This window comes from Lipotes vexillifer, unplaced genomic scaffold, assembly GCF_000442215.2.
Source record: "Lipotes vexillifer unplaced genomic scaffold, Lipotes_vexillifer_v1.1 scaffold717, whole genome shotgun sequence".
In the NCBI taxonomy this organism is placed as follows: domain Eukaryota; kingdom Metazoa; phylum Chordata; class Mammalia; order Artiodactyla; family Lipotidae; genus Lipotes; species Lipotes vexillifer.
Genome location: NW_006798707.1, coordinates 1730352 through 1740303, shown reverse-complemented (window position 1 = coordinate 1740303; position 9952 = coordinate 1730352). Strand labels below are relative to the sequence as shown.

The following is a 9952-nucleotide window of genomic DNA, read 5'->3' as shown; positions in this document are numbered from 1 at the left end:
ACGAACCCGTGTCCCCTGCATCGGCAGGCGGACTCTCAACCACTGCGCCACCAGGGAAGCCTTGATTTTTAATCTAATGGGGAAAATGGTTGTACTTGGGGATTTCCCTTACTCAATGTCCATAAATGCACCATGTTAAAAACGATAACCACTGAACCCCTTTTTCACTCCTTTGTAGTAAAAACACTGTTCAACCCAGCGCCTGCCATTGCTGACCTAGACCCCCAGTTCTACACTCTCTCAGATGTGTTCTGCTGCAATGAAAGTGAGGTAAGGATGGAAAGTTTTGCTCATTCCTTGAGAAACCAAAAGACTTTCATGTACGTGGATAAAGCAAAGAATTAGGACTTACCTCATCAACTTGATTGCATGTGAATTCTTGGGCATAATGAAAACAGATTTTTTTGGATGACTGGGATGTAGAGAAAAGGAAACTAGTGAGTCCTAGAAGAAAAAGGATTCCCTGAGTCATACCCATAATTGGGCATTTATCAAACCTCAGCTAATTTTAGTCCCCACCCTGCCCTCATACTATTAGTTTCTGTTTTCTTTTTTAATCATTCCATATTCTATGGACTAATTACTGTTAGTATTAGAGTTGCCAGAGATAGCAAACAAAAATACAGGATGCCCAGTTAAACTTGAATTTCAGGTAAATAAGGAATAATATACTAAACATACCATAAAATTATTTGTTGTTTATCTGAAAGTCAACTTTAACTGAGAGTCCTATATTTTATCAAGCAGTGCTAACTAATGTACAACACTGGAGCATTTGCAATCTGTTGTGAAGACCCTGTGATTGCACTGGTGGACAGACAGAGGTTCTCCATTGATGCCATGGGAAGCTCTGTTAGGGGAGCACCATCTCAGTCAACCTGAGGGTCATAATGTATATATCTGCATAAAATCTCTATCAATATATTCATATCGTGCCATTCTAAAGCACTTCAGGAAAAAATTTCAATATTTTCCCTCTTATAGGCCGAACAGTATTAGACCAGCACTCTCCTCCAACATTGGGAGGCAAGACAGACTACACAATGCAACATACAGAGAAAGAAAGTTTATAATTAACGAACTATTAGTTTTTCATTTGGTGTAAAGGCTGAATGAAGTTTTCTAGGATTTCCTGACCTGCCTTTTTATTAACTTCATCTCTCAGAACATAAAGGAAATAAGAAAGAAGACTGCAACAAGGAAGCTAATTTTAAGAAGCCACAATAGGTTATGCAATATTTTTGAGCAACCACCATGGCCAGGCATTGTGCTAGGAAAAAGGAATTGTTGGAGAGAGTGACCATTTCACAATAAGAAGTTAGATTACCCTCAACTGCCAAACTGGCTTAGATTTCCCTGCTAGATACTTACAGAGCATCTCTAATGATTCTTCAAACACTCATCACAGCTTGGACTGCCTGTTCAATACTTCTGTCTTCTCCTGGGAAAGAACAGACATCTCTTATTCACTATTGTATCCCAATGGCTATCTATCGCTGTATAATAAATTACCCCCAAATCTAGTAGCTTACAACAACAGGAATTATTTATTGTCTGTCATGGTATCTGTGCATCAGGAATTGAGACAGGACACAGTATGGCTTGTTTCTCCTCTATGATATCTGGGGTCTCAGCTGGAAGTCTCAAAGACTGGAATCATCTGAACCTTCTTTCACTCACGTGCTTGCTCGTTGATGCTGGCCATTGGCCAGAACACTTACACCTGGCTTCTGCTTGTGGCCTGGGCTTCCTCACAATATAGAAGCTGGGTTCCAACAAGATACAGTGTCCTGAGAAGGGGTGAGGGAGAGAGAGCACAAGAGCCTGGCAGAAGACATGGCGGCTTTTATGACTTAGCTTTGGAAGTCACACAGCATCTCTTCTGGCCCATCCTATTGATTGACGTAGGAAAGTCCACCCTGGTACCCCACCTCTCAATAGAAGGTTGTCATTGTCACAGTGTGAAAAGAGCATGTATGATGTGATAATATGTTGATAGTTATCTTTAGAAATTATCATCTGTTATATTGTACTCGGCACAGAGTTGGCACCTAGTAAATGCTTATTGAATGAATGAATAAACGAATGAACTCTGGTCTTTAAGGAAATTGATCTCAAAGGGAACTCTATTCAATACTCTGTGATGACCTATATGGGAATAGAATCTAAAACATAGTGGATATATGTATATGTGTGGCTGATTCACTTTGCTGTACAGCAGAAACTAACACAGCATTGTGAATCAACTATACTCCAATAAAAATTAATTTTAAAAAACTTAATAGAAAAAAGAAATTTTTTTAAAGCTTAACATTCTCATAGATGACTTCTAATCATGATAACAATGTAAATTCATGCTTTAAGATACTCCCTCTGTGCCACACACAAACCATTGATATATAAATACAAAAAGAGACAATGAAAATATACTCACAAGCTCAAAAACAAGATAAATAACTCCACAGATCAGAAATGGAACAGAATCACAGAGATTCAGCCTTGGGTGTGCTGTACTCCAGTCCCAGAAGCTGGCATAGGTGTGTGGAAGTTTGCCTCCTATGGGTAATGGGCACTGAAAGTGTGCCACTCATGGGAGACTGGAGCAGTGCCCAGGCTAGAAACCAGAGATGCTGGGCTAAGGCTTCCCTGCTAAGGAAAAAGAGTGGAAGAAGCTGCTATGCCTGCTGCTTGAGGCTACAACATATAGAAAGCTCCCAACCTGCAGAGACAGGAGGACAGAGAGACTGGCTCTGATCAGGAGGAAAACCAAGCCAACTGATGACTTAGTGACTGGATTGGCAGTTAGTGCCAATACCCCCCAGAACAGGAACTCTCTGTTGCCGACCTAACACCTGGCTCTGGTTTAGAGACCCTTGGGGACCTAGTGAATGCAGCTGTAAAACCACTAGAGAGGCAGGGATAAACCTGATTGGAGTGAAATGTGCAGACTCTCCAACTCACTGCGAGCAGAGTGAGCCTGCAGATGAAGAAATGTACTGCTGCTAGAGATCCAGCAAAATCAACAATCTGAAGAGAAATTTGCCCAAGATGAAATTCAAATAGTAAAACAATGCAAAAAGACTTTAAGTATGATTAAGATTCTCATTCTTTAAAAAAGGAGAAGAAATTGTGAAAGAAAAACAGAATCAAAGCAACAGTCTGTGAATATGAAAACCAACCAATTAGAAGTCCTGAAAATGAAAAATAGTCATTGAAAAATTTTTAAAGCACTCATTAGAAAGATAAACATCAGACACGAACTGAAAGAGAATCTTGATCAATTCACCTGGAGGTAGAAAATTCAATTCACCTAGAAAAAAAGCATGGAAAGAAAAATAGTTTTAACTGTTAAAGAGGAAGTTAGCAGCTTGAGAGGCTTCAGCATGTGTCAAATTGGAATGAAGGAAGAAGAGAATGGAGGGAACTGAAGAGACGCTATGTTAGAGGGAAAACTGCAAGGCTTTTTCTAGAACTGAGCAAAGGCATGAGCTCTCAAAAGATCAGAAGTGTGTTAAAAGTACCGCATAAGATAAATAAATATAACTTTCTGCTAACATACATTTTAGTGGAACTGCATAAAATCAAGGGGTTTAATAAAGATAAAAATATTTTTAAACAGCCAGAGGAAAAAGGATTGCATGCTTGTAAAAGGGGAAAATGGAAAAAACCAAAGTGTCCATGAAAAAGAAAACAGATTTTGTTTAAACTGTAGCATATATCTGCAGTATGGAATACAGTGCAGTTTTTTTTAGAAAGCTACATATATCAACACAAATTTTAAAATTTAAGGTGAAAAGTACAATGCTAAATAATATATATGGAAGATATCATTTAACTTATTTAAAGAAAAATATTGGAAGCAAATAAAGTAAAATTTAATAAAGTAAAATGTATTAATGGTGGCTGGTAGGTACCTGAGTGTTGTGCATTATTTTTCATGTTCAAGATTTTTCATTAAAGAATAGCTGTTTAAAACGTTTTTAAAAACCAGAAGAAATCGATATTTCTGAAAATAAACTATCCAACTCAACACAAATATCCCAGTAATGAAGATCAATGCAAAACTTATAAAAAGAAAAAAGAAAGTGGCCTCACAGTATAACCCACACAGACTGAAAGAAAGGGTCTATGGAAAAGATGGTAAGGGGGGGCTGGGGGGTACATGGTCAAGTTAATGAAACACATTCTCCTGGCAATACTGACACCAAGAATGAGCAGACACTGTGGGATGATTTACAGGCACCAAGGAGGGTTAGTCTGGGCACATTCAGAGCAAGCACAGGAAGGGATATACCCATTCTTAGAAAGAGATAGTATATGATTAAAATGTAATAGAGAAAAGACAAAATTTGGTTATAAGCTTTCTAAGTCAAAAAGTATCATATAATTCATCTAGTCCAGTGAATTTTCAGCTGCCAATCCCAGAACCATAAAGGTTCCCTGGAGATGCTGGGCGGGTACCTGGGGGATGAGGAAGCAGGGCTGCAGCCCCTCACCCCTACTTCATCCAGAGGATTTTTTATATTCTAAGAGGAAACTACTGATCCTGTCCAAGCCCTACATTTTACAGACTTTATGTGACTTGGGGAAGTTTCCAGAGTTAGTGAGTAGTGGAGGTCTCTGAACATCAGCACATTGCTTTTTCTGCTGTATATCAGAGCCTCTCCTACTCTGCTTCCATTTGCTCAAGCAAAACAAACAAAAGAAATGAGTGGTCTGCAAACTAGTAATATGCAAAAGGCATTTTGGCCCAAGAGAAGCCTAAAAGAATTTAGGTGTGAAATTTATGGGTATGATTTATACCAAAAATCATTGGCAGTGGCCCCTTCCTTTCTTCTTTTCCGCCCTCCCCACTTCCCTTATTTCTTTTGTAAAACTCTCTTTGTTCCTCCTAACTCTTTACTATGAAAATCATCACAAATAAGGAAAAGCTGAATGGGCAATACAGTGAATACTCATATCCTCTCCAACAAAAAAGCTTTAACATTTTGCTGCACTGGCTTCCCCTCTCCCCTGTATTTATTTTTGTTTTGGTTGAATTATTTGAAAGTTGCAGGCATGATCCCTCACCCCTAAATACTTCAGCTTGCATCTCCTAAGAGGAACCACAATACCATTATCACACCTAGGAAAATTATCAGTAATTCTATGCTGTCATCTGATATTCAGGCCACATTCAAATTTCCCCAGTTGTCCCAAGAATGTCTTTTATAGCTTTTTTGTTGTGATTGTTATTATTGTTTTATTTTATTTATTTTCCTGAGCCAGTATCTACCAAAGTTCCCCACTGCATTGATTGTTAAGAAAAAGAAAGGAGACATCACCTAGAAAAACAGATCTAATCTAGAAGCAGACCCAGTTACTTATTCTCACCACAGTTTCTTTTCTCTTTGTATGTATTTCAGGCTGAGATTCTGACCAGCCTTGAGGTCAGTAGCCCCTCGGATGCTGGGAAGGCTACGTTGGTGCTCATGGAAAGGGGCTGCCAGGTTGTAATCATCACCTTAGGTGCTGAAGGATGTGTGGTGCTGTCACGGAAAGAACCTGTCCCAAAGCACATTCCCACAGAGAACGTCAAGGCTGTGGATACTACGGTAGGTTTTTCAATTTCAGAATCCTTTTTATCCCTTGAAAATCGTCATTTAGTAACTAAGATACTGCAGCTGAATTTTTGGATCACGCGGTAGAGGCCCTTAGAGGTCTCTCTAAGGGAAGCGGACAATCAGGCAGAACTGTATCTTAACCTTTTCTAACCGACTGTAGGACTTTATACAAGTCACTTAACCTCTCTGAGTCAGTTTTCTCATCCATAAAATTGGAATATCAGTAAAATTATACCCATATTACCTACATTCATTCATTCATTCAATAAGTATTTATTAAATACCTATTATATGCCAGTCATATATTAGGTGCATATATATAGTGATGAACAAGACAAAGTCTCTGCCCTCATGGGGCCTAGATTTTAAACAATAAACACATCGCCGAGTCTTACAAGCCTCTTGTGTGGAATGAAATCACAAGGACCACTGGTTATTGTATTGTAGTAATAATAGCATTACTACGTGCTTACTGTGTCTCTTTCACATACCTCTCATTTAATCTTTACAACAACCATATGAGGCAGGTACTATTATTATCCTCATTTTACAGATTTAGAAACTTGCTCTAGATCCTAAAGCAAGGAAGTAGCAGAGCTGGAGGTTCAAAACTAAGACACTTGTGTGAGGTGCTATGTTAAGGACAAGGAGGTTAAGTGGACAAGTCACGGCTAAAGAGCAGGGATGAAAAGGAAACAAGTTAGAAAAAGGCTCAGGGTTCCTCTAAAGCTGGGGAAATAAAAATTATTTGCTTATGGCCTAGACTAGAAAAGTAAGTAAACGTCAAGGACAAGAAATTAGAGTTGAGGAAGAATAAAAATTTTAGGGTTTTTACCTATAAGAAACTGACATATTATTATTTATAAAATATGTTTGTTTATTTCTTTGCTTAGAAAAGACTTTAAAATGTGGGTCATTTATCAAAAAAAGAAGCCTAAGGGCATCTGATGAAGTTTTAGTTAACAATATGCATTGAAATAGATAAGTGCAAGGAATGCTTTATTACATGAAATTACATCCTGATTGCCTTTGTGTGTGTGTGTGTGTGTGTGTGTGTCTTTTTTTTTTTTAAAGTTACTTACTTACTTATTTATTTTGGCTGCGTTGGGTCTCCGTTGCTGCATGCAGGCTTACCCTAGTTGAGGCGAGCAGGGGGCTGCTCTTCGTTGCAGTGCGTGGGCTTCTCGCTGCGGTGGCTTCTCTTGTTGTGAAGTACGCGCTCTAGGCGCATGGGCTTCAGTACTTGTGGCACACAGGTTTAGTTGCTCCATGGCATGTGGGATCTTCCTGGCCCAGGGCTCGAACACGTGTTCCCTGCATTGGCAGGCAGATTCTTAACCACTGCACCACCAGGGAAGCCCCTGATTGCCTTTTAAAATGTGTTTTATCAGGAATTTGATAAACTATACTTGGCGATGTTATTCTCATCATATTTACTTATTTCTGAAACCATTAGTTTTTCTGTTTTGTCAAGGACAGTAACCTGAATTTGAGATTCCTTATTAGTTCTGAAGTCAATCCTGCATTAGACTAAAACTATTCCAGGTCCTGAACTAAAGCAGAAGAGTTTGTTCTTCTTTTGCTAAAAACAAAACGAAGGGTCCTCATGAAGCTATTGGACCTCTGTGACTGCCCAGAAGTGGCTCAGCCTCTGCTTTCAAAGTCTGTGTCAGTCACGACTCCTTTTGCTCATAAGCACCAGTAACACAACTCAAACGGCTTACACAGAACAAGGGATTTATTTGGTGCACATAAGTGGAAGGTTCGAAGGTACGGCAGAATGCAGAAGCTAAACCGTGTCATGAAGACTCACTTGCTCACCCTCTCCCTGTCAGCTCTGCTTGCCTTTTGGTGGGCTTTGAGCTCAGACAGGTGCCCTCCAGGTGATGGTCCCTGGCAGCACTCTACTCACACTGTGCCTCACATCATGTCCCCATCCCCAGTGTCAAATAAAAATCAAAGAACTCTCATAAGAGGATGGGAAATGGATACTGATCAGAGTAAAACCACCCATGCCCACCACAGAACACTCATGTAGAAATGCACTGCTTGGGCATAGGATTAAATGATGGAGAAACTGGCTTTGGAACTGTTCAAATTTGAATCAGTAGTAATAATCCTCAATAATTTCATGTTGAAGGATTGGATTTCACAGATCATGACGGATTATAACTTTGAGCATCTTATGTACAGCGATGTGCACCAAGGAGGTCTTCACACTTTGCTGATACAGTTTTGTGCTCTTTCATTTGGTTCCTTAGCACTTGCAGTTAATTTCTAGGTTTCAGGAAAGGTGAAACACAGTGAGAGTTCAGAGAGAACAGATTGCTTAATGCTTGGAGGCAGGAGAGAGAAAATGGGATCGGGAAGATCAGGACGCTGGATCGGGATCAGCAGGTTTTTTCTGTAAAGGGCCAGATGGTAAAGTTTTAGGCTTTACAGGCCATATGCATACATGCTCTGCTACAAATACTCAGCTCTACCGTGGTAGCATGAAAGCATCCATAAACAACTTTGTATGCTATTGAAATTAAGTTAGTATTAATCTAAACTAGATTAAGGTGTTAATTGGAATCACCAGTGCAATCACTAAGAAAAGAACCAAAAAAAAAAAAAACCACCTAAAAGAAACAAGACAATTAAAATGGTACACTAGAAAATATTTAACAAAAACAAGACGGTAATGGAGGAATAGAGGAATAAAGAAGCTACTGGAAGATATGCTATTGTAAACTGGGATAAAACTAAGACAGGAAGATATGCGATCCAGGAAACAGGTGATGCAACTTAAGAGAGAAGTCAGTGACGATGAAGGAAAGTTCCAGGACAATAGCTATGCAGGAAGCCTGTGCCCAGTCAGCTCAGATTAGAGCAGGAGCATGGCGGGCTTTGGAAGGAATGTCTCCCAGAAACAAAAAAGAAAAAAGGAAAAAGAAAGAAATAGTGGAATATCCAGATATCCAGTGTGTTTGAATATATGCATAAAGATTTTTAGCTCTTGTAGAATTTGAGGATGAAGTAGTAATTCATATTAATTAATTAATATTATTAATATTTCTACTCAGTAGAAAACTGAGGAAATTTTTTAAAAAGCAAATTTTTTCCTCTAGGTCATCTGGAATCTAAGGGGGAAAAGTATGGTTAAGTAAATATAAATTTTGTACACCACATGGCTATGAATGCATAGTCATAACAATGTAAGTGCCAATTATTGATTTAACCAAAAACAGAGATTATAATCATACTGTGAAAATGGAAAGGTAAAGTGAGTGTGTATTTGTGTGCACATAGGGGAAGATAAGAGAATTAAATGCTCATCTTCCATTGTTGGAATTCAAGAGATAATACCTAAAACAGATTTTTTTTAAAGACAACAGTATAAGCATACTACCAGAAATAGAAGATAAAATCAGAAGAAACCAGTAAAAGAATTTAAAGTATTTGCCTCATAGAAAAAGGAGTGGAGAGGGATGGGGCATTTACACTTTAAGCTTTTTGTCTTTTTAAACTATGAATACAGATGGCTTGGATTTTTTTTTTTGAGGCAAAACACAATGAGATACCATTTCACACCCACTAGAATGGCTATAATCAAAAACAGATACTGTTGACTAGGATATGGAGAAATCAGAACCCTCAAACACTGCTGATAGAACCCTCAAACACTGCTGATTTTCCACAGCCACTTTGGAAAATGCTCTGGAAGTGCTTCAAAAAGTTAAATTTAGAGTTACAACAGACTCAGCACTTCTACTTCCAGGTACATAGCCAAGAGAAACTAAAAAAACATATGTTACACAAAACCTTATACACAAATGTTCACATAGCATTATTCATAATAGCCCCAAATTGAAAACAAACCAAATTTTCATCAACAGATAAATGGAGAAACAAATTGTGGTATATACATATGATAAAACATTATTCAGCCATAAAAAGGAATACTGATACATGATACGGCATGGATGAACATCCAAAACATTATACTAGGTGAAAGAAGTCGGACATAAAAGGCCACATATTGTATGCTTCCATTTATATGAAATATCCAGAGTAGGTAAATCTGTCGAAACAGAAAGTAAATTGACAGCAGAGGCTGGAGAGAGGGTAGAATGAGGAGTGACTGCTAATGTACACAGGGTTCCTCTTTGGGGTGATGAAAACGTCCTAGAATTAGATAGCGTTGATGGTTGTACAACCTTGTAGGTATACTCAGAACCACTGAATTGTGCACTTTTTTAAGGGTGAATTTTAGGGTATGTGTATGATATCTCAACTGAGAAGACAAAGGACAAACAAAAGCAACAAAAAGGCACTTCACTAATGAGTGGATACTCTCTCGATAAAGA

The 9952-nt window shown here is 38.5% G+C and overlaps 1 protein-coding gene across 2 annotated transcripts in view; it reads left to right on the top strand.

Annotated features, from left to right (window-relative positions):
- Positions 1-9952, top strand: part of RBKS (ribokinase) — a 77611-nt gene that overhangs the window by 39316 nt on the left and 28343 nt on the right. For both annotated transcript variants that reach the window (XM_007470860.1, XM_007470861.1), the window contains exons 6-7: positions 179-270; positions 5406-5594. In XM_007470860.1, coding sequence (XP_007470922.1) covers positions 179-270; positions 5406-5594 — 281 coding nt within the window. The remainder of the gene's footprint in view (positions 1-178; positions 271-5405; positions 5595-9952) is intronic.